Raw genomic sequence first — 26654 nt, 5'->3', positions numbered from 1 at the left:
GGCAATCCCCCTTTTGCATGATGGGAGGGTCTTGAAGGGTCGTGGTCCATTCACACTTATTGAGTTCTCTCTCAGTGTACTCATCGCTGCTCCATGATCTAAGCTCTACCTCTGTACTTTGGTGCCCAATCCCTGGACCCATTATGTACCTCTGTAACCTTTTGACTACCGCTCACAGGATGGGTATGGGTTGCGTAATAAACATATTAAACTATCTCTGTACCTGCAAATAATAATAATTGTGGCATGCAAAGAGTATGTTACAATTTATTCGGCATATGTCACACTCCCATATAGGCTGCCTCCCAACCAGCGAACCGGTTGCTAAGGGTTTAACGACCAATAGGGTACCCATCATTAAATCAGTACCTTGGTTCACTGACCAATCACAGGCAAGCCTGCCAAAGCTAAAGCAATGGGATTTACTTGCGATGAGCACTGTCAGACTTGTCTACCTGCTGGCTGAGTATGGTACACTCTGACTTCTGCTTTGTCATCTGTCCCCGTGGTGGACACTTATTATTCTATCTGTATATATTGTACATAGTGTACATGTCTGTGTATAGTAGATGAAGGGAAAATATACATTATAGTCTACTGCTGAGTTAGTTTGTTCCAATTCCCATTACGACCACACAGGCCATTCATTATCTGTCTTCGTAATAAAATAATAATAAATTACAAATTACTAACAGATATTCTGGTGTTCTGTCGCAACACGGAAAAAAATCATACATATAAAATACAGTACATTTATATCTGCAGGAGCAGCTGTCGTCTCAAGACTCTAACATTCTTTCTTCTGGAATATTTCATAGATACTTATGTTAATAATTCAGAAGACTTGACTTAGTGAGTCTTATTCCCCCTCAGCTCCCAGGCTCCGCCTACCAACCTGTTTCCATCACTGTGATTGGCTGCTCTCCTAACAGTGGGCGGAGTCCACATTCCTGTCATTATGAGAATATTACTTACACAATCTATTTTAAGTGTGGTTTATCATAAGTATGGCGTATTTTCATTATAAAACGATGGTAAATCTTAGTATAAAATTAATTAAAAGCAATTGAAAGCTGCGTTTCTTAAAACTAGGATATTTCTGACTAGCGTACTATCGCACATCTGGCACGTCCGGTGTGTTATTGATAAACCAAAGGCTAAAGCACGTGGTGCCTACAACAGTGTTGTATTATCACGGCGAGGAGTGGGAGTAGCAGTGTGTCACCACCAGCCTCTGACTGCCGCCATTACCACACGTCTGCAGTGTTACACGCTGGATCACACACTCTCTGAACAGATCAAGGTATCCTAGCGAGTTCTCGCTGACGGAGTGAAGATCATGGCGGGTTGCCAGCATACTGTGTTGATGCAGTAATGTTATTCGTGTGACCCTCCTTACTGCGGGTGCTGGGTCACAACCCTCCACACACAAGACGCAGTGGCGAGTGATGATAGTCAAGTTGAACACACTATGAGAACTGAGATGTAGCAGTGTTTGTGTAGAGGGAACTGTCTTGCTGCCACGCTAGGTACTATCCTGCTCTCTCTACATAACGTCAAAACCAGTTATCGGTGTAAACGAATAACGAGTTAACACGATGAACTCTCGTTTAATACAGTGAAGAACAAAACGATGAATGGAAACTCAACTTATAACTACTTGGCTGAGTTAGAGATTAACCAAGACTCACGAAGATCATTTATAATGTAAAAAAACTACGTAACATAATTTGACTTACAAAGGATCATGAAGTGAACTAAGTTCTGTCACCATCGAAGACACACAACCCATGGAAATTCACGGTCTGGGAAATCTACAACAGCTATTGGAATTTATAGTAGTCTAGGACCCAATATTTGCAAGATTGTAACAATTAGAATTACTGTTGTTGTTGTCGGCCTTGACCACGTTCCTGGTGGCCTCTGCCTTGTTCACTTCACTTGTGTAACTACTGCCACCACCACCACAACCACACTTTCAGGTGCTACCACCATCATAACAACCACCCTCACAGGTGCTACCAACACAACCACCAGGTGTTATCACCACCAGAAGAACCACTTTCACAGGTGTTACCACCAGAAGAACCACCCTCACAAGTGTCACCACAACAACAACAACAACAACAACCACTCTCACAAGAGTCACCACCACCACCACCGCCACAACAACTACCACCACAACAACCACCGCCACCACAACAACCACAACAACAACAACAACAACCATGTACGGGCTTGAGAATATAAACATCGAGGTTATGAACCGTCAATGGATGTCTTCCCCGTGCTACCTGGAGTGGGATGCTGCCGCCGCCTCCTCCTCCTCCTCTCCAGCTTCCTCCTGCGACGCTGCAGACTCCTGGCTGCCCTGGACAGCATCACACAAGTCTCCACAGGTGGGTTTACCACACCATAACCCGTGCATAGTTCCAAGGACCACCGCACCCCGTCATTCTACCTGGTCCCAGACCAGTCCTCCAAACACCTTTGCTTTGTGCCGCTCCAGCGGCTAGTTTACTGTACAGCCAAGCTTATTCTGTGAGCCGCAGTGCAGAGGAAGTGGCTTACAAAGGTGACACTGGGCCTTAATCAGACCCCACTAGGCATAGTTATCACGAGATCGTAATAACAAGACTACAAACAAATCAGGGAACGGGTGGGGGGTCGAACCCACAACGATTGAGTCGTACAACTCCAGGCCAGTGTGTAAGCCACAGGGCCAGCTGGCTCTAATAAGAAGCATCCAACTAAGTATATTTCTATACAACACAGTGAGGTTAGCATGGGCCACCACTGTGACCACAAATATAGATTTTTACAGAAGAATCCCACAACAGCGTGGCTGTGGATCTTATTAGAGCCAGCTGGCCCAGTGGTGAACGCACTGGCCTGTGAGTCTTAAGATACACTTGCCATGGGTTGAAGCCCTACTCGTTCCCTGATTTCGTAGATATATCTTTATAAATATTACTTGATATCTGACACTTTCTTCACGCAGGTAAGACACATCATACAATATGGAGATACCATCCTAACAGTGTTAAATTATCTTTCTACTAAAAACACTGGTAACGGCGGTTTACACTATAAATTGTAGCTTTGTGCCCGTGTTGGTCACCTTAGTACCAGTGTTGTAGGTAACCTTGAACCTGTGTTGTAATTCACCCTAGCACCTATGTTGTAGGTCACCTTAGTACCTGTGTTGTAGGTCACCTAGTACCTGTCTTGTAGGTTACCTTGTATTTCTGCTGTAGCTCGCCTTGTACCTGTGTTGTAGGTAACCTTGTACCTGTGTTGTAGGTCATCTTGTACCTGTGTTGTACGTCACCTTGTACTTGTTTTGTAGGTCACCTAGTACTGGTTTTGTAGGTCACCTAGTACCTGTGCTGTAGGTCACCCAAGTACCTGTGTTGTAGATCACATTGTACTTGTGTTGTAGCTAACCCTAGTACCTGTGTTGTATTTCACCCTAGTACGTGTGCTGAAGATCACCTTGTACTTGTGTTGTAGGTCACCCCTGTACCTGTGTTTGTACCTGTGTTGAAGATCACCTTGTACTTCTTTAGGTCACCCTAGTGCCTGTGTTAAAGGTCACCTTGTACCTGTGTTGTAGGGCACCTTGTACTTGTGTTGTAGGTCACCCGTGTACCTGTGCTGTAGGTCACCTTTGTACCTGTGTTGTAGGTCACCTTGAACCTGTGTTGTAATTCACCCCAGTACCTGTGTTGTAGGTCATCTTGTGCTTGTGTTGTAGGTCACCTTGTACCTGTGTTGTAGGTCACCTTGTACCTTTGTTGTAGGTCATCCTGTACCAGTGTTGTAAGTCACCTTGTACTTGAGTTGTGGATCACCTTGTACCTGTGTCGTAGGTCATCTTGTACTTGTGTTGTAGCTCATTCTAGTATCTGTGTTGAAGGTCACCTTGTACCTGTGGTGTAGGTCACCTTGTACCTTTGTTGTAGGTCACCTTGCATTTGTGTTGTAGGTCACCTTGTACCTGTGTTGTAGGTCAGCTTCTACTTGCGTTGTAGGTCACCCCTGTACCTGAGTTTGTACCTGTGTTGTAGGTCACCTTGTACTTCTGTAGGTTACCCTAGTGCCTGTGTTGAAGGTCACCTTGTACCTCTGTTGTAGGGCACCTTGTACTTGTGTTGTAGGTCACCCTTTTACCTGTGCTGTAGATCACCCTTGTACCTGTGCTGTAGGTCACCTTGTAATTGTGTTGTAGGTCACAGTGAACCTGTGTTGCAATTAACCCTAGTACCTGCGTTTTAGGCCATCTTGTACTTGTGTTGTAGGTCACCTTGTACTTGTGTTGTAGGTCACCTTGTATCTGTGTTATAGGTCACCTTGTGCCTGTGTTGTAGGCCATCTTGTACCTGTGTTGTAGGTCACCTTATACTTGAGTTGTGGCTCGCCTTGTACTTGTGTCGTAGGTCACCTTATACTTGTGTTGTAGCTCTCTCTAGTATCTGTGTTGTAGATCGCCTTGTACTTGTGGTGTAGGTCACCTTGTATCTTTGATGTAGGTCACCTTGCACTTGTGTTGTAGGTCACCTTGTACCTGTGTTGTATGCCACCTGATTGTATTGTAGGTCACCTTGCACTTGTGTTGTAGATCATTTTGTAATTGTGTTGTAGGTCACCCTAGTAATTGTGTTGTAGGTCACCTTGTACTTGTCTTGTAGGTTACCCTGTACTTATGCTGTAAGTCACCTTGTACTTGAGTTGTAGGTCACCTTGTACTTGTGTTGTAGGTCAGCTTGTACCTTTGTTGTAAGTCACTTTGTACCTGTGTTGTAGGTCACCCTAGTGCCTGTGTTGTAGGTCACCTAGTACTTGTCTTGTAGGTTACCTTGTATTTCTGCTGTAGGTCGCCTTGTACCTGTGTTGTAGGTCACCTTGTACCTGTGTTGAAGGTCACATTGCACCTGTGTTGTTGGTCACCTTATACCTATGTTGTAGGTAACTTTGTAAATGTGTTGTAGCTCACTTTGTACCAGTGTTGTAGGTCACCTTGTACGTGTAATGTAGGTTACCTTGTACTTGTGTTGTAGGTCACATTTTACCTGTGCTGCAGATCACCTTGTACCTGTGTTGTACCTCATTTTGTACCTGTGTTGTAGGTCACTCTTGTACCTGTTTTTTAAGTAACCTTGTACCTGTGTTGTAGGTCATCTTGTACCTGTGTTGTATGTTTCCTTGAACCTGTGTTGTAGCTCACTTTGTACCTGTTTTGTAGGTCGCCTAGTAACTGTCTTGTAGGTCACCTTGTACCTATGTTGTAGGTCACATTGTACCTGTGTTGTAGGTCACCTCATACCTATGTTGTAGGTAACTTTTGTACCTGTGTTGTAGCTCACTTTGTACCAGTGTTGTAGGTCACCTTGTGCCTGTGATGTAGTTTACCTTGTACCTATGTTGTAGGTCATATTTTACCTGTGTTGCAGCTCACCTTGTACCTGTGTTGTAGCTCATTTTGTACCTGTGCTGTAGGTCTCCCTTGTACCTGTGTTGTAGGTCACCCGTGTACCTGTGTTGTAGGTCACCTTTGTACGTGTGTTGTAACTTTGTACCTGTGTTGTAGGTCACCTCTGTACCTGTGTTGTAAGTAACTTTGTACTTGTGTTGTAGGTCACCCGTGTACCTGTGTTGTAGGTCACCTTTGTACGTGTGTTGTAACTTTGTACCTGTGTTGTAGGTCACCTCTGTACCTGTGTTGTAAGTAACCTTGTACCTATGTTTTAGGTCACCCTTGTTCCTGTGTTGTAAGTCACCTTGCACCTGTGTTGTAGGTCACCTTTGTGCCTGTGTTGTAAGTAACCTTGTACCTGTTTTGTAGGTCACTCTTGTACCTGTGTTGTAGGTCACCTTTGTACCTGTGTTGTATGTTACCCTTGTACCTGTGTTGTAGGTCACCCTTGTTCCTGTGTTGTAAGTCACCTTGCACCTGTGTTGTAGGTCACCTTTGTACTTGTGTTATAGGTCACCCTTGTGCCTGCGTTGTAAGTAACCTTGTACCTGTTTTGTAGGTCACCCTTGTACTTGTGTTATAGGTCACCCTTGCGCCTGTGTTGTAGGTCACCCTTGTTCCTGTGTTGTAGGTCACTTTGGACCTGTGTTGTAGGTCACATTTGTACCTGTGTTGAAAGTAACCTTGTACCTGTTTTGTAGGTCACCCTTGTACCTGTGCTGTAGGTCACCCTTGTACCTATGTTGTAGGTCACCCTTGTCCCTGTGTTGTAAGTAACTTTGTACCTGTGTCGTAGGTCACCCTAGTACCTGTGTTGTAGATCACCCTTGTACCTGTGTTGTAGGTCACCCTTGTTCCTGTGTTGTAAGTAACCTTGTACCTGTGTTGTAGGTCACATTTGTACCTGTGTTGTAAGTAAACTTGTACTTGTTTTGTAGATCACCCTTGTACCTGTGTTGTAGGTTACCCTTGTACCTGTGTTGCAAGTAACCTTATCTGTGTCGTAGGTCACCCTAGTAAATGTGTTGTATGTCACCCTTGTACCTGTGTTATAGGTCACCCTTGTTGATGTGTTGTAACCTTGTACCTGTGTCGTAGGTACCTGTGTTGTAGGTTACCCTTGTACCTGTGTTGTAGGTCGCCTAGTACCTGTCTTGTAGGTCACCCTTGTACCTATGTTGTAGGTCACATCGTACCTGTGTTGTAAGTAACCTTGTACCTGTTTTGTAGGTCACCCTTGTACCTGTGTTGTAGGTCACCCTTGTACCTGTGTTGTAGATCACCCTTGTTCCTGTGTTGTAAGTAACCTTGTACCTGTGTCGTAGGTCACCCTAGTGCCTGTGTTGTAGGTCACCCTTGTACCTGTGTTGTAGGTCACCATTGTTCCTGTGTTGTAAGTAACCTTGTAATTGTGTCGTAGGTCACCCTAGTGCCTGTGTTGTAGGTCACCCTTGTACCTGTGTTGTAGTTCACCCTTGTTCCTGTGTTGCAAGTAACCTTGTACCTGTGTCGTAGGTCACAATAGTACCTGTATTGTAGGTCACCCTTGTACCTGTGTTGTAGGTCACCATTGTTCCTGTGTTGTAAGTAACCTTGTAAATGTGTCGTAGGTCACCCTAGTACCTGTATTGTAGGTCACCTTGTACCTTACAATGAAGGTCACTGTGACCCCCGATGTCTTCACTGTGTGTCTGACATCTGTCTATGTTATGCAGTGTCCGACACCTGGATGCTCTTGATGCAAGGAACTGGAGATCCACTCCTCTTTCCTTGGATCAAACCTGATTATCCACTATTCCCAAAGCGTTGTATAATTCTATGGTTTCAGCACTAATATTTTAAGATAATTTAATACATAATACAATTATAATTATGATATCAATAATAATAAAAATAAAAGTACTGTAATAATCATTATAATAGTTATTATTATATTTATAATAATTAATTTTATAATGATTATTGTAATAATGCTAATAATAATAATAACAATAATATAATTATTATTATTATTATTATTATTATTATTAATATAATAATAAGTATAATTCGGTAATCTCTCAGACACGGCTTCAGAAAAAAGGCCAAGCCATAGATACCAAAGCGCAGCGCCTCTAGGCCTATTGCGGCCTACCTTCACACAGCCTCACGGCTCATCACTTCAGTTATCCAGGTGAAAAAATTCTTTAAGGTTCGTCAACAGCAGGATTTTTCAAAGACTTTCACCCCTACAGGAGGACTCCCTGTTGGCCTCCAGCGTCCGGGAGAGCCGTCGGCGGAGGCGCATGTGTCCTCTGGCGCAAGTGCGCCAGCGGCAGGCAGCCAACATGCGCGAGCGGCGACGCATGGCGTCCATTAATGATGCCTTTGAGGGTCTGAGAGCCCATATACCCACCATGCCTTATGAGAAGCGTCTCTCTAAAGTGAGTCTCTCTCTCTCTGTCTCCCTCTGTCTTTGTATCTGTCTCTCTCTGTCTCTCTTTCTCACTCTGTCTTTGTATCTGTCTCTGTCTCTCTGTCTCTCTCTGTCTCTGTATGTCTTTCTGTCTCTCTCTCTCTCTCTCTCTCTCTCTCTCTCTTTCTCTCTCTCTCTCTCTCTCTCTCTCTCTCTCTCTCTCTCTCTCTCTCTCTCTCTCTCTCTCTCTCTCTCTCTCTCTCTCTCTCTCTCTCTCTCTCTCTCTCTCTCACTCTGCTAAATTAGCGTAACACCAATCTGTTCAAAATTACAAGTAGCTAGAGTGTAGTTATAATAATGATAATAATAGTCTTTATTTCTACAAGTACAAGATACAACTTCTACAGACCATAGCTCACATCAAGACCATGATGCTACATACAAAACTCCTGGCCAGGCAGAGTATTTCTGGCAAATTAGGATACGTTTGTCCCCAGGATGCGACCCCATACCAATCGGCTAACATCCAGGTACATCTTTCTAGGCAGATGGACTCCATCCTACTAGTCTATATGAGACTAGTAGGTGATAAGTACCGATTCTACGTATCACCCATATGTCATTTCCTGTGTTCCCCAAGAATGCAAAAGAAAAATAGAGGAGCTCTATAGCAGACACAAAGATCTAACTAGCGTGACACCCAGGACTCTTAACTAGCATCTTAACTAGCCTGAAACCCAAGCATCCTGACTAGCTTGATACCAAAGCATCCTGACTAGCCTGACACCTAAGACTATGCATCATAACTAGACCGACACCTAAGCATCATAACTAGGCTGACACCTAAGCATCATAACTAGACCGACACCTAAGCATCATAACTAGGCTGACACCTAAGCATCATAACTAGGCTGACACCTAAGCATCATAACTAGGCTGACACCTAAGCATCATAACTAGGTTGACACATAAGCATCATAACTAGGCTGACACCTAAGCATCATAACTAGGCTGACACCTAAGCATCATAAACTAGGCTGACACCTAAGCATCATAAACTAGGCTGACACCTAAGCATCATAAACTAGGCTGACACCTAAGCATCATAAACTAGGCTGACACCTAAGCATCATAAACTAGGCTGACACCTAAGCATCATAAACTAGGCTGACACCTAAGCATCATAAACTAGGCTGACACCTAAGCATCATAAACTAGGCTGACACCTAAGCATCATAACTAGGTTGACACCTAAGCATTATAACTAGGCTGACACCTAAGCATCATAACTAGGCTGACACCTAAGAATCATAACTAGGCTGACACCTAAGCATCATAACTAGGCTGACACCTAAGCATCATAACTAGGCTGACACCTAAGCATCATAACTAGGTTGACACCTAAGCATCATAACTAGACCGACACCTAAGCATCATAACTAGGCTGACACCTAAGCATCATAAACTACGCTGACACCTAAGCATCATAACTAGGTTGACACCTAAGCATCATAACTAGGTTGACACCTAAGCATCATAACTAGGCTGACACCTAAGCATCATAAACTAGGCTGACACCTAAGCATCATAACTAGGCTGACACCTAAGCATCATAACTAGGTTGACACCTAAGCATCATAACTAGGCTGACACCTAAGCATCATAACTAGGCTGACACCTAAGCATCATAACTAGGCTGACACCTAAGCATCATAACTAGCCTGACACCTAAGCATCATAACTAGGCTGACACCTAAGCATCATAACTAGGCTGACACCTAAGAATCATAACTAGGCTGACACCTAAGCATCATAACTAGGCTGACACCTAAGCATCATAACTAGGCTGACACCTAAGCATCATAACTAGGTTGACACCTAAGCATCATAACTAGACCGACACCTAAGCATCATAACTAGGCTGACACCTAAGCATCATAAACTAGGCTGACACCTAAGCATCATAAACTAGGCTGACACCTAAGCATCATAAACTAGGCTGACACCTAAGCATCATAAACTAGGCTGACACCTAAGCATCATAACTAGGTTGACACCTAAGCATCATAACTAGGCTGACACCTAAGCATCATAAACTAGGCTGACGCCTAAGCATCATAACTAGGCTGACACCTAAGCATCATAACTAGGTTGACACCTAAGCATCATAACTAGGCTGACACCTAAGCATCATAACTAGGCTGACACCTAAGCATCATAACTAGGCTGACACCTAAACATCATAACTAGCCTGACACCTAAGCATCATAACTAGGTTGACACCTAAGCATCATAACTAGGCTGACACCTAAGCATCATAAACTAGGCTGACACCTAAGCATCATAACCAGGCTGACACCTAAGCATCATAACTAGGTTGACACCTAAGCATCATAACTAGGCTGACACCTAAGCATCATAACTAGGCTGACACCTAGGCATCATAACTAGCCTGACACCTAAGCATCATAACTAGGTTGTCACCTAAGCATCATAAACTAGGCTGACACCTAAGCATCATAACTAGGCTGACACTTAAGCATCATAACTAGGCTGACACCTAAGCATCATAACTAGGTTGACACCTAAGCATCATAAACTAGGCTGACACCTAAGCATCATAACTAGGCTGACACCTAAGCATCATAAACTAGGCTGACACCTAAGCATCATAACTAGGCTGACACCTAAGCATCATAAACTAGGCTGACATCTAAGCATCATAACTAGGTTGCCACCTAAGCATCATGACTAGGTTGACACCTAAGCATCATAACTAGGTTGACACCTAAGCATCATAACTAAGCTGACACCTAAGCATCATAACTAGGTTGACACCTAAGCATCATAACTAGGTTGACACCTAAGCATCATAACTAGGTTGACACCTAAGCATCATAACTAGGTTGACACCTAAGCATCATAACTAGGCTGACACCTAAGCATCATAACTAGGTTGACACCTAAGCATCATAACTAGGTTGACACCTAAGCATCATAACTAGGTTGACACCTAAGCATCATAACTAGGTTGACACCTAAGCATCATAACTAGGTTGACACCTAAGCATCATAACTAGGTTGACACCTAAGCATCATAACTAGGCTGACACCTAAGCATCATAACTAGGTTGACAACTAAGCATCATAACTAGGTTGACACCTAAGCATCATAACTAGGTTGACACCTAAGCATCATAACTAGGTTGACACCTAAGCATCATAACTAAGCTGACACCTAAGCATCATAACTAGGTTGACACCTAAGCATCATAACTAGGCTGACACCTAAGCATCATAACTAGGTTGACACCTAAGCATCATAACTAGGTTGACACCTAAGCATCATAACTAGGTTGACACCTAAGCATCATAACTAGGCTGACACCTAAGCATCATAACTAGGTTGACACCTAAGCATCATAACTAGGCTGACACCTAAGCATCATAACTAGGTTGACACCTAAGCATCATAACTAGGCTGACACCTAAGCATCATAACTAGGCTGACACCTAAGCATCATAACTAGGTTGACACCTAAGCATCATAACTAGGTTGACACCTAAGCATCATAACTAGGCTGACACCTAAGCATCATAACTAGGCTGACACCTAAGCATCATAACTAGGCTGACACCTAAGCATCATAACTAGGCTGACACCTAAGCATCATAACTAGGTTGACACCTAAGCATCATAACTAGACCGACACCTAAGCATCATAACTAGGTTGACACCTAAGCATCATAAACTAGGCTGACACCTAAGCATCATAAACTAGGCTGACACCTAAGCATCATAAACTAGGCTGACACCTAAGCATCATAAACTAGGCTGACACCTAAGCATCATAACTAGTTGACACCTAAGCATCATAACTAGGCTGACACCTAAGCATCATAACTAGGCTGACACCTAAGCATCATAAACTAGGCTGACACCTAAGCATCATAACTAGGTTGACACCTAAGCATCATAAACTAGGCTGACACCTAAGCATCATAACTAGGCTGACACCTAAGCATCATAACTAGGTGGACACCTAAGCATCATAACTAGGCTGACACCTAAGCATCATAACTAGGCTGACACCTAAGCATCATAACTAGGTTGACACCTAAGCATCATAAACTAGGCTGACACCTAAGCATCATAACTAGGCTGACACCTAAGCATCATAACTAGGCTAACACCTAAGCATCATAACTAGGCTGACACCTAAGCATCATAACTAGGCTGACACCTAAGCATCATAACTAGGTTGACACCTAAGCATCATAACTAGGCTGACACCTAAGCATCATAACTAGGCTGACACCTAAGCATCATAACTAGGTTGATACCTAAGCATCATAACTAGGCTGACACCTAAGCATCATAACTAGGCTGACACCTAAGCATCATAACTTTTCTTTAAAGCTACTCAAAGTTAATAATTTCAGTGATTGTACTTTGCAGTTTGTTCCACTAATTAACGACTCTACTTGTCAAACTATTGCTGTTTCTATATCCTTTCTAAGTCTGAAGTGATCCAGTTTGTATACCTTATAGGAAGGTCCTTCTCAAGTGCATATTCCTTGATGGTACGATACATGTACATCCAGCTGAGTATATTTACTGTTGACACGTTTCGCTTGCATGGCAGGCTTCATCAGTCGAATACAGACGAGAATGTATTGTAGGCAGCTGGAGTAGTGGCGAGGTAAAGATGTAATCAGTCCATCAGGCTTCGAGAAATAGTTTAAGGTAGTCAGTTCCTTAACTTCAGCTACGTGGAGCTGAGCGACTGACAACCCCAAACTATTTCTCCATGGTTGATGGACTGATTATATCATCTTTACCTCCTCACTACTCCTCTATTTGACTGATGAGGCCTACCACACAGGCGATTCGTTTCAACAATAAAGACACCCAACTGCTGGACATGTCTTATTCATCAACTTATCGGTATTTTATACTATTTTTAACACGCTTGTCCCTTGTTCGCCTTCCAAAGGTGGACACCTTGAGACTGGCCATCGGGTATATTACCTTCCTGTCCGACATGGTGGAGACGAACCCTGCCTTACAGACCCAACAATCTGCCAACAACAACAACAACAGCAACACCAACAACAAGATCTTGGTCAAAAGTAGTGTTGATCCTTGTAAGTTTTGTGTTGTATTTCGTTGTTGTTGATGTTTGTTTGTAGTAGTGGTAGTATGTTAATGCAGTATGCTAATATAGTAATAACGTTATGTTGACGATTGTTAGTGGTAGCAGCTTAATTCTGTTGTTAATGTTTATATTAAGTATGGTGGTAGTTATTTGTTGTTTCTACTGTCTGTTTTCTAAAAAAAAAGTCAGTTATGTGTTTGCTGCTGTTTGCAAAGATGAATAAGCCTACGAGCCGGAGCAGGGGAGGCTGTGGCGAGAGTGCGAGGGGCAGATCTCTGGCAGATTAACACAGAGACTACAGAAGCGGGAGAAATACACAGCACGAGTTAGCATGATATTTTTAATATCTTTGTTATGTATCCCATACCCATCCTGTGGATGGTATTCAACTCATAGCCATCCTGATACCCATCCTGTGGGTGGTAGTCACTTCATGCCCATCCTGTGGGTGGTAGTTACCTCATACCCATCCTGTGGGTGGTAGTCACTTCATACCCATCCTGTGGGTGGTAGTCACCTCATACCCATCCTGTGGGTGGTAGTCACCTCATACCCATCCTGTGGGTGGTAGTCACCTCATACCCATCCTGTGGGTGGTAGTCACTTCATACCCATCCTGTGGGTGGTAGTCACTTCATACCCATCCTGTGGGTGGTAGTCACTTCATACCCATCCTGTGGGTGGTAGTCACTTCATACCCATCCTGTGGGTGGTAGTCACCTCATACCCATCCTGTGGGTGGTAGTCACCTCATACCCATCCTGTGGGTGTTATTCACTTCATACCCATCCTGTGGGTGGTAGTCACTTCATACCCATCCTGTGGGTGGTAGTCATCTCATAGCCATCCTGTGGGTGGTAGTCACCTCATACCCATCCTGTGGGTGGTAGTCACCTCATGCCCATCCTGTGGGTGGTAGTTACCTCATACCCATCCTGTGGGTGGTAGTCACCTCATGCCCATCCTGTGGGTGGTAGTTACCTCATACCCATCCTGTGGGTGGTAGTTACCTCATACCCATCCTGTGGGTGGTAGTCACCTCATACCCATCCTGTGGGTGGTAGTCACCTCATACCCATCCTGTGGGTGGTAGTCACCTCATACCCATCGTGTGGGTGGTAGTCACCTCATACCCATCCTGTGGGTGGTAGTCACCTCATACCCATCGTGTGGGTGGTAGTCACCTCAAACCCATCGTGTGGGTGGTAGTCACCTCATACCCATCCTGTGGGTGGTAGTCACCTCATACCCATCCTGTGGGTGGTAGTCACCTCATACCCATCCTGTGGGTGGTAATCACCTCATACCCATCCTGTGGGTGGTAATCACCTCATACCCATCCTGTGGGTGGTAGCCACCTCATACCCATCCTGTGGGTGGTAGTCACCTCATACCCATCCTGTGGGTGGTAGTCACCTCATACCCATCCTGTGGGTGGTAATCACCTCATACCCATCCTGTGGGTGGTAGTCACCTCATACCCATCCTGTGGATGGTAGCCACCTCATACCCATCCTGTGGGTGGTAGTCACCTCATACCCATCCTGTGGGTGGTAGTCAACTCATGCCCATCCTGTGGGTGGTAGCCACCTCATACCCATCGTGTGGGTGGTAGTCACCTCATACCCATCGTGTGGGTGGTAGTCACCTCATACCCATCCTGTGGGTTGTAGTCACCTCATACCCATCCTGTGGGTGGTAGTCACCTCATACCCATCGTGTGGGTGGTAGTCACCTCATACCCATCGTGTGGGTGGTAGTCACCTCATACCCATCCTGTGGGTGGTAGTCACCTCATACCCATCCTGTGGGTGGTAGTCACCTCATACCCATCCTGTGGGTGGTAGTCACTTCATACCCATCCTGTGGGTGGTAGTCACCTCATACCCATCCTGTGGGTGGTAGTCACCTCATACCCATCCTGTGGGTGGTAGTCACCTCATACCCATCCTGTGGGTGGTAGTCACCTCATACCCATCCTGTGGGTGGTGGTCACCTCATACCCATCCTGCGGGTGGTAGTCACCTCATACCCATCCTGTGGGTGGTAGTCACCTCATACCCATCCTGTGGGTGGCAGTCACCTCATACACATCCTGTGGGTGGTAGTCACCTCATACCCATCGTGTGGGTGGTAGTCACCTCATACCCATCCTGTGGGTGGTAGTCACCTCATACCCATCCTGTGGGTGGTGGTCACCTCATATCCATCCTGTGGGTGGTGGTCACCTCATACCCATCCTGTGGGTGGTAGTCACCTCATACCCATCCTGTGGGTGGTAGTCACCTCATACCCATCCTGTGGGTGGTAGTCACCTCATACCCATCCTGTGAGTGGTAGTCACCTCATACCCATCCTGTGGGTGGTAGTCACCTCATACCCATCCTGTGGGTGGTGGTCACCTCATACTCATCCTGCGGGTGGTAGTCACCTCATACCCATCCTGTGGGTGGTAGTCACCTCATACCCATCCTGGGGTGGCAGTCACCTCATACCCATCCTGTGGGTGGTAGTCACCTCATACCCATCGTGTGGGTGGTAGTCACCTCATACCCATCCTGTGGGTGGTAGTCACCTCATACCCATCCTGTGGGTGGTGGTCACCTCATATCCATCCTGTGGGTGGTGGTCACCTCATACCCATCCTGTGGGTGGTAGTCACCTCATACCCATCCTGTGGGTGGTAGTCACCTCATACCCATCCTGTGGGTGGTAGTCACCTCATACCCATCCTGTGGGTGGTAGTCACCTCATACCCATCGTGTGGGTGGTAGTCACCTCATACCCATCCTGTGGGTGGTAGTCACCTCATACCCATCGTGTGGGTGGTAGTCACCTCATACCCATCGTGTGGGTGGTAGTCACCTCATACCCATCGTGTGGGTGGTAGTCACCTCATACCCATCGTGTGGGTGGTAGTCACCTCATACCCATCCTGTGGGTGGTAGTCACCTCATACCCATCCTGTGGGTGGTAGTCACCTCATACCCATCGTGTGGGTGGTAGTCACCTCATACCCATCCTGTGGGTGGTAGTCACCTCATACCCATCCAGTGGGTGGTAGTCACCTCATACCCATCGTGTGGGTGGTAGTCACCTCATACCCATCCTGTGGGTGGTGGTCACCTCATATCCATCCTGTGGGTGGTGGTCACCTCATACCCATCCTGTGGGTGGTAGTCACCTCATACCCATCCTGTGGGTGGTAGTCACCTCATACCCATCCTGTGGGTGGTAGTCACCTCATACCCATCCTGTGAGTGGTAGTCACCTCATACCCATCCTGTGGGTGGTAGTCACCTCATACCCATCCTGTGGGTGGTGGTCACCTCATACTCATCCTGCGGGTGGTAGTCACCTCATACCCATCCTGTGGGTGGTAGTCACCTCATACCCATCCTGTGGGTGGCAGTCACCTCATACCCATCCTGTGGGTGGTAGTCACCTCATACCCATCGTGTGGGTGGTAGTCACCTCATACCCATCCTGTGGGTGGTAGTCACCTCATACCCATCCTGTGGGTGGTGGTCACCTCATATCCATCCTGTGGGTGGTGGTCACCTCATACCCATCCTGTGGGTGGTAGTCACCTCATACCCATCCTGTGGGTGGTAGTCACCTCATACCCATCCTGTGGGTGGTAGTCACCTCATACCCATCCTGTGGGTGGTAGTCACCTCATACCCATCGTGTGGGTGGTAGTCACCTCATACCCATCCTGTGGGTGGTAGTCACCTCATACCCATCGTGTGGGTGGTAGTCACCTCATACCCATCGTGTGGGTGGTAGTCACCTCATACCCATCGTGTGGGTGGTAGTCACCTCATACCCATCGTGTGGGTGGTAGTCACCTCATACCCATCCTGTGGGTGGTAGTCACCTCATACCCATCCTGTGGGTGGTAGTCACCTCATACCCATCGTGTGGGTGGTAGTCACCTCATACCCATCCTGTGGGTGGTAGTCACCTCATACCCATCCAGTGGGTGGTAGTCACCTCATACCCATCGTGTGGGTGGTAGTCACCTCATACCCATCCTGTGGGTGGTAGTCACCTCATACCCATCCTGTGGGTGGTAGTCACCTCATACCCATCCTGTGGGTGGTAGTCACCTCATACCCATCCAGTGGGTGGTAGTCACCTCATACCCATCGTGTGGGTGGTAGTCACCTCATACCCATCCTGTGGGTGGTAGTCACTTCATACCCATCCAGTGGGTGGTAGTCACCTCATACCCATCCTGTGGGTGGTAGTCAATAAATTACAAAGGCACATAATGGCTCCAAGGACTCTGACCAAAATTCTAATAACTAAACAAGCTACACAAATAACCCGCACATAGAAGAGAGGAGCTTACGACGACGTTTCGGACCGAAACGTCGTCGTAAACTCCTCTCTTCTATATGCTGGTTATTTGTGTATCGTTCCAGTCATGGTATTGTGCCTTTTTTCGTTATTTATAAAAAATCTACAATAGTAATGAATCATTTACATGTTTATATCTGGTTACAATCGTGATGAGTTATTTATACAAACATAAATTAGGAACTGGATGAAAGTTACCAATTAGTGTAAGAATAAATATCGGTGAAAAATTCCTTGCTATATATTAAACAATTACTTATATCTATACAAGTCAGAATATACAATACTGCTGTATGCAACGTGTATGGTTAGTGTTTAAATGTTGATAGTGACTGGTGGTAAAAAAAAAGGTAACGACCCTTGTTCCATCTATAGGAATTAGTCTGGTCTTTGACTTATGTGTAGATAAGCAACTTCTCACGCTGTCTCACACCTTTTTCTATGTTACTTCTAGTTCCAGTCATTTACCTGGAGTTTACCTGGAGAGGGTTTCGGGGGCCAATGCCCCCGCGGCTCAGTCTGAGACCAGGCCTCATGGTGGATCAGGAACTCATCAACCAGGCTGTTACTGCATCAACAGTTATCTAACATATTATGTGTCCGTATGATGTGTTAGATAATTGTTCGTGATTCGTGTATTTGTTTGTTGATGTTTGTCATCGTGTTGGCTGTTTGTTGATACTTATAACCTGTGTGTATGTTTGTTGATACTTATAACCTGTGTGTATGTTTGTTGATACTTATAACCTGTGTGTATGTTTGTTGATACTTATAACCTGTGTGTATGTTTGTTGATACTTATAACCTGTGTGTATGTTTGTTGATACTTATAACCTGTGTGTATGTTTGTTGATACTTATAACCTGTGTGTATGTTTGTTGATACTTATAACCTGTGTGTATGTTTGTTGATACTTATAACCTGTGTGTATGTTTGTTGATACTTATAACCTGTGTGTATGTTTGTTGATACTTATAACCTGTGTGTATGTTTGTTGATACTTATAACCTGTGTGTATGTTTGTTGATACTTATAACCTGTGTGTATGTTTGTTGATACTTATAACCTGTGTGTATGTTTGTTGATACTTATAACCTGTGTGTATGTTTGTTGATACTTATAACCTGTGTGTATGTTTGTTGATACTTATAACCTGTGTGTATGTTTGTTGATACTTATAACCTGTGTGTATGTTTGTTGATACTTATAACCTGTGTGTATGTTTGTTGATACTTATAACCTGTGTGTATGTTTGTTGATACTTATAACCTGTGTGTATGTTTGTTGATACTTATAACCTGTGTGTATGTTTGTTGATACTTATAACCTGTGTGTATGTTTGTTGATACTTATAACCTGTGTGTATGTTTGTTGATACTTATAACCTGTGTGTATGTTTGTTGATACTTATAACCTGTGTGTATGTTTGTTGATACTTATAACCTGTGTGTATGTTTGTTGATACTTATAACCTGTGTGTATGTTTGTTGATACTTATAACCTGTGTGTATGTTTGTTGATACTTATAACCTGTGTGTATGTTTGTTGATACTTATAACCTGTGTGTATGTTTGTTGATACTTATAACCTGTGTGTATGTTTGTTGATACTTATAACCTGTGTGTATGTTTGTTGATACTTATAACCTGTGTGTATGTTTGTTGATACTTATAACCTGTGTGTATGTTTGTTGATACTTATAACCTGTGTGTATGTTTGTTGATACTTATAACCTGTGTGTATGTTTGTTGATACTTATAACCTGTGTGTATGTTTGTTGATACTTATAACCTGTGTGTATGTTTGTTGATACTTATAACCTGTGTGTATGTTTGTTGATACTTATAACCTGTGTGTATGTTTGTTGATACTTATAACCTGTGTGTATGTTTGTTGATACTTATAACCTGTGTGTATGTTTGTTGATACTTATAACCTGTGTGTATGTTTGTTGATACTTATAACCTGTGTGTATGTTTGTTGATACTTATAACCTGTGTGTATGTTTGTTGATACTTATAACCTGTGTGTATGTTTGTTGATACTTATAACCTGTGTGTATGTTTGTTGATACTTATAACCTGTGTGTATGTTTGTTGATACTTATAACCTGTGTGTATGTTTGTTGATACTTATAACCTGTGTGTATGTTTGTTGATACTTATAACCTGTGTGTATGTTTGTTGATACTTATAACCTGTGTGTATGTTTGTTGATACTTATAACCTGTGTGTATGTTTGTTGATACTTATAACCTGTGTGTATGTTTGTTGATACTTATAACCTGTGTGTATGTTTGTTGATACTTATAACCTGTGTGTATGTTTGGTGATACTTATAACCTGTGTGTATGTTTGTTGATACTTATAACCTGTGTGTATGTTTGTTGATACTTATAACCTGTGTGTATGCAGTGTGTATCTCATTGTTCGTAAGTGTTTGTTATTGTTTCTAAACACTTGATGATATTATTGCACTTGTTCACCAGCTGGGCAACTTGTTCACCAGCTGGGCAACTTGTTCACCAGCTGGGCAACTTGTTCACCAGCTGGGCAACTTGTTACTGTAACTCTACTAAATTTGTATAAAACAGCCACTAACTCGATGTTTCTCAATAATATATTAAGTACACATACTTGGACTGTAAAAATATTTGTGGAAAATATGTTTTTTTTGTGGAGGGGGGGGGGAGAGGAAGGAAAGAACAGAAATATATATACACTACCGTTCTTCCTCTTTTTTTTTCTCTCATCTGAAATTTCAAACAGTTTATTTTTTCATGTAGTTGATTTGAGATCAGTGGTTCGAGAGACAGACTTTTACAGTGAGTTTTCCTTGACTATGTCATGATTTTGCGATAATTTCTAAGCCTGTAATTCCCCTGAGATCTAATTTGATAATGTTTACCACTGTAAGACGATGTTATATGTATATATAGAGTTCATAGATGAGGAAATATCCAAAATTTATGAAATAGGTAATGATTTGAAATATCCAAGAAACGTAATTGATAAATCTTTTAAAGTTGCTAGAAATACTTTTTACAATCCAAAAAGGGACAACCAACCTTATTCAACTAAAAATATGTTGGTTCTCCCTTACCATGAAAACTTGGTTGATATGCTTTCTCTTCTTAAGACTTTTAATATCAAAGTTGTATTTAAAAATCTTGATACAGTAAAAAAAACTTTTGATAAAGAATTCCCCCCAAAATGCTGATGGATGTGTCTATAAGATTCCTTGTAAAATTTGCGATAAAGTTTATTACGGTCAAACTGGTAAAAATCTCGAACTAAGATTAAAACAACATAAATATAGCATTAGAACTGGACAAGATTCCAATGCTCTATTTATTCATGTAAGAGATTTTAACCATCCAATTGATTTTCAAAAAGTTGAGAAAGTAGTATCAAGCAAGTCCATGGTCGACAGGAATATAATTGAATCTTGTTTCATAAAAAGCAGTTTTGACAATAATATGAATATTTCCTTTGGTTTATATAAATTAGATCCATTTATAATTAATAGAATTTGGGAAGAATTTAATAATACATTGGACAAATAAATTTTAAAGTGCTTAATTCTTGGGTAGAAACGGTTGTTGGTGGGTTGTGTGAGGGACCTGTCGAGTTGGGCCACCGGCCGGCTGCAGTGTTCCCTTTCTTATGAGTAGCGCGTCAGGTGTTGCTTTGTTGTGGAATGTGATAGTGAGGTGTGGGTTAGACCCTTTATATGCCTTCCTTTGATGCATTACTTTCATTGTTCCTTGATAATGTGAGTAGCCACGAAAGCGCTTGGAATATCTCTATTCTTTCACAGTGGTTGTTTTGCAAATATATATATATATATATATATATATATATATATATATATATATATATATATATATATATATATATATATATATATATATATATATATGTCGTGCCGAATAGGCAGAACTTGCGATCTTGGCTTAAATAGCAACGCTCATCTTGCCATATAGGACAAGTGAAAATTTGTGTATGCAATAATTTCGCCAAAATCATTCTGAACCTAACGAAAAAAATATATTTGATTGTGTTTCTTTAGTACTAAATTTCTGTAAAGGTATTTAAAATATATTTAGTTGGGTTAGGCTAAAATAAATTGTTCTTGTTATAATAAGGTTAGGTAAGTTTTCTAAGATCCTTTTGGAGCAAAATTAAAATTTTTTACATTAACATTAATGAAAAAAATATATCTTTAAACGTATAAGAGAAAATTTTAGAAAAGACTCAATTTTAAATGAGTTCTTGCTAATTGACCAGTTTTACATATTCGGCACGACATATATATATATATATATATATATATATATATATATATATATATATATATATATATATATATATATATATATATATGATCACAGTGAACAGGTGATTTCAAAATATGCAAAATAACCAATCTGAAAGAATAGAGAAATTCCAAGCGCTTTCGTGACTACTCACATTATCAAGGAACTATGAAAGTAAAGCATCCAAGGAAGCTATATAAGGGGTCCGGCCAGCACCTCACTATCAGATCCCACAACGGTTAAACACGTGACGCGCGGCGAGCCAACTTGGATAGGTCCTTTGCACAACTCACCCCCAAGCTATTCTACCCAAGAAAATTTAAAAATTATTTGTCCAGTGTATTATTAAATTCTTCCCAAATTCTATTAATTATAAATGGATCTAATTTATATAAACCAAAGGAAATATTCATATTATTGTCAAAACTGCTTTTTATGAAACAAGATTCAATTATATTCCTGTCGACCATGGACTTGCTTGATACTACTTTCTCAACTTTTTGAAAATCAATTGGATGGTTAAAATCTCTTACATGAATAAATAGAGCATTGGAATCTTGTCCAGTTCTAATGCTATATTTATGTTGTTTTAATCTTAGTTCGAGATTTTTACCAGTTTGACCGTAATAAACTTTATCGCAAATTTTACAAGGAATCTTATAGACACATCCATCAGCATTTTGGGGGGAATTCTTTATCAAAAGTTCTTTTACTGTATCAAGATTTTTGAATACAACTTTAATATTAAAAGTCTTAAGAAGAGAAGGCATATCAACCAAGTTTTCATGGTAAGGGAGAACCAACATACTTTTAGTTGAATAAGGCTGGTTGCCCCTTTTTGGATTATAAAAAGTGTTTCTAGCAACTTTAAAAGATTTATCAATTACATTTCTTGGGTATTTTAAATCATTACCTATTTCATAAATTTTGGATATTTCCTCATCTATGAACTCAGGACTACAAATTCGTAAAGCTCTCAAAAACATTGATGAGAAAACAGACAGTTTGACTCTATCTTGATGCGAGGAATAATAGTGGACATAGGAACAGTTATTTGTAGGTTTTCTGTAAATTTTAAATTTGAATTCATTATTACCCTTAATAATTAAAACATCTAGAAAAGGCAATGAGTTATTTTCTTCAAACTCAACAGTAAAGTTTATAGAATGGGCTAAGCTATTTAATTTTCCAAGAAAATGGTGTATATCTACATTTTTGGGCATAAGACACAAAATATCATCAACATATCTGAACCATTTAGCTCTATTAGGGAGGATTGTGTTAAGCAACCTTGTTTCAAAAAATTCCATGTATAGGTTACTAAGAACAGGTGAAAGAGGATTTCCCATTGCCATACCAAACTTCTGAGTGTAAAACTTATCATTAAATACAAATTTTGCATCAACAATGCAAAGTTTAATAAGTTTAATGATAGTAGGAACTGGCAATGGTAAATCATAGTTAACGAGTTCTTCAGATAAGAAACTTAATAAATCATCAACAGGAACTTTCGTAAACAAGGAAGTAACATCAAAACTAACCATGTTAAAATCATTTAAGTCAGTCAAGGAGCTTAATTTATCAACCAAGTCTATGTTGTTTTTAACATTAAAGTTAGAAATTCTGCCAACAATAGGGCTCAAAATATCAACAAGCCATTTGGATAATTTATATGAAACTGATCCTATGGAACTAATAATTGGTCTGACTGGATTCCCTGGTTTGTGTGTTTTTATTAGTCCATACATGTAAGGTAAAGATGGATTAGTGGAAGTAAATTGTTTGACTAATTCATCTTTGCCTTTCAGTAGAAGTTTTATTGTTTTATTGAAATTGCTGTTAACGGTTTCTAGGGGATTTTTCCTAAGTTTAGAATAGGTTTCAGTATCATCTAAGAGATTATTCATTTTTTCTTGGTAATTATTTTCTTTCATAATTACTATTGCATTTATTTTGTCTGTTTTAGTAAGGCGCAAATTTTTATTGTTATTAAGTGTATCATAAGACTTAAAGAATCTTTGAGGGCAATTGGGAATGTTTGGTTTTAACATAGAGTTATATACCATTCCTTTACTAATATTAATTTCATCAGAGGATAAATCAGAAAATTTTTCAAAGTTACAAAAGGCTTTTGCAATTTCAACATTATTAAGTTTTTTTGAAGTTGCAAAACTTAGGCCAAAACCTAGAGCAGCAGTTGTATGTTTGTCTAAAATTTCATCTGATAAGTTAATTACACAATTGTTATTAGCATGCTTTGTCCAATCACTATTTTCAATTAAAATGTCTAATTTTCTTTGTAGTTTGTTCTTGGGTTCATTACAAATTCTTCTGAGTTTATTATAGCAATGATCCAACATACTGTGTTTCCATTCTGATGGAATGGCCTGATTAAAAGAGTATTTTTTGTTTCTCAATATTTTGAATGCTTCCTTCTCCTGTATTTTAGTTATTTCAATATGTTTCTGAAGAATAATTCTCATAAAATCATCAAAAGGACGATCTCTCATGTCAAGGAGTCTATTGGGTAAAAGAGACTTGGGCAGAACTTGTTCATTTCAACAATTTTTTAAAAAATTAAGTCGAATTTTTAACTTGTGGGACTTGATCATATATCTTTTGTTTCACAGTTTTCTTCTGCACTGATCAAGTCCCACAAGTTAAAAATTCGACTTAATTTTTTAAAAAATTGTTGAAATGAATTCCTTGCATATATATATATATATATATATATATATATATATATATATATATATATATATATATATATATATATATATATATATATATATATATATATATATATATATATATATATATATATATATATATATATATATATATATATATATATATATATATATATATATATATTACAGTCACATACACAAGTAAAGTTACAAGTAATCTGGGCTAAACTTGTGGTTATACTTGTGGTTCATATTGCTATACAAGCTAATTTGTTACTTTTATCTTGCTAGAGAAGCTAAGACACGACTTTTATCTTGCTACAGACGGAGGCGGCGACACAGGAGATCATCTCACCTTCACAGAGCTGTCGTGGACGTCGCAACGGCAGGAGGTTGTCAACGGCAGGGTTAATACCTCTCTCTGGACGCCCACACACGCCCTCGCTAACTGACACGCCCCTTCACCCCTCGCTAACTGACACGCCTATACACGCCCTTGGTAACACGCCTACCTCTCTCTCCCTCTCTCTCTCACACACACAGGAGCTGTGAATCGACCCCTGCAACCACAAATAGGTGAGTGAGTACTTGCTACCTAGAGATCGTTCCAGGGGTCAGCGACCCTCGAAGCCCAGTCCTTGACCAGGCCTCCCGGTGGATCAGGCCCTGATCAACCAGGCTGTTACTGCACGAGGGCCAGAAGGAAACGACAAACACTGAAAGAGGGGAAAATTAGAGAGGGGTAAAATAAAGAAAGGGAACAGAACTGAAGACTTAAGACAGAGGAAGACGAAATTAAAGACAGTGAAAAGCCAAGAAGGACGATAAAGGGGAAAAACAAATTGTCTTGGATCTCATCAAGCGTTAAACCCGTGTGGGTCATTCATTACAAGGAGCGGTGTAAGTTCGATCCTCCGTCCGCTGATAGTTTCTGCCCAGTCAGCCTCTTTAAATATAAAAATAAACGGTAATATCTGGAAAAATGAAGAATTCTGAAGGTAGAAGGAAAATGAGGAAAAAAAGCTAGTTACTGAAGCTAGCAACCTTGGCTAGCTGAGTTACTGAAGCTAGCAACCTTGGCTAGCTGAGTTATTGAAGTTAGCAACCTTGGCTAGCTGAGTTATTGAAGTTAACAACCTTGGCTAGCTGAGTTATTGAAGCTAGCAACCTTGGCTAGCTGAGTTATTGAAGCTAGCAACCTTGGCTAGCTGAGTTATTGAAGTTAGCAACCTTGGCTAGCTGAGTTATTGAAGTTAGCAACCTTGGCTAGCTGAGTTATTGAAGTTAGCAACCTTGGCTAGCTGAGTTATTGAAGTTAGCAACCTTGGCTAGCTGAGTTATTGAAGCTAGCAACCTTGGCTAGCTGAGTTACTGAAGCTAGCAACCTTGGCTAGCTGAGTTATTGAAGCTAGCAACCTTGGCTAGCTGAGTTATTGAAGTTAGCAACCTTGGCTAGCTGAGTTATTGAAGCTAGCAACCATGGCTAGCTGAGTTACTGAAGCTAGCAACCTTGGCTAGCTGAGTTATTGAAGTTAGCAACCTTGGGTAGCTGAGTTATTGAAGTTAACAACCTTGGCTAGCTGAGTTATTGAAGCTAGCAACCTTGGCTAGCTGAGTTATTGAAATTAACAACCTTGGCTAGCTGAGTTATTGAAGCTAGCAGCCTTGGCTAGCTGAGTTATTGAAGTTAGCAACCTTGGCTAGCTGAGTTATTGAAGTTAGCAACCTTGGCTAGCTGAGTTATTGAAGCTAGCAACCTTGGCTAGCTGAGTTATTGAAGCTAACAACCTTGGCTAGCTGAGTTACTGAAGCTAGCAACCTTGGCTAGCTGAGTTACTGAAGCTAGCAACCTTGGCTAGCTGAGGTATTGAAGCTAACAACCTTGGCTAGCTGAGTTATTGAAATTAACAACCTTGGCTAGCTGAGTTATTGAAGCTAGCAGCCTTGGCTAGCTGAGTTATTGAAACTAGCAACCTTGGCTAGCTGAGTTATTGAAGCTAACAACCTTGGCTAGCTGAGTTACTGAAGCTAGCAACCTTGGCTAGCTGAGTTATTGAAGTTAGCAACCTTGGCTAGCTGAGTTATTGAAGTTAGCAACCTTGGCTAGCTGAGTTATTGAAGCTAGCAACCTTGGCTAGCTGAGTTATTGAAGCTAACAACCTTGGCTAGCTGAGTTACTGAAGCTAGCAACCTTGGCTAGCTGAGTTACTGAAGCTAGCAACCTTGGCTAGCTGAGGTATTGAAGCTAACA

The 26654-nt window shown here is 41.6% G+C and overlaps 1 protein-coding gene across 1 annotated transcript; it reads left to right on the top strand.

The window, feature by feature from the left end:
* The first annotated feature begins 1192 nt into the window (after positions 1–1192).
* Positions 1193–25438, top strand: LOC128689045 (pancreas transcription factor 1 subunit alpha-like). The gene is made up of 4 exons (XM_053777109.2): positions 1193–2399; positions 7711–7899; positions 12869–13019; positions 24728–25438. The coding sequence occupies exons 1-4, from the start codon at positions 2229–2231 to the stop codon at positions 24853–24855; spliced, it is 639 nt and encodes a 212-aa protein (XP_053633084.1). The 5' UTR covers positions 1193–2228; the 3' UTR covers positions 24856–25438.
* Positions 25439–26654: the final 1216 nt, after the last annotated feature.

Source organism: Cherax quadricarinatus, chromosome 21, assembly GCF_038502225.1.
Source record: "Cherax quadricarinatus isolate ZL_2023a chromosome 21, ASM3850222v1, whole genome shotgun sequence".
Lineage (NCBI taxonomy): Eukaryota > Metazoa > Arthropoda > Malacostraca > Decapoda > Parastacidae > Cherax > Cherax quadricarinatus.
This window is presented reverse-complemented; position numbering and strand designations above follow the sequence as displayed.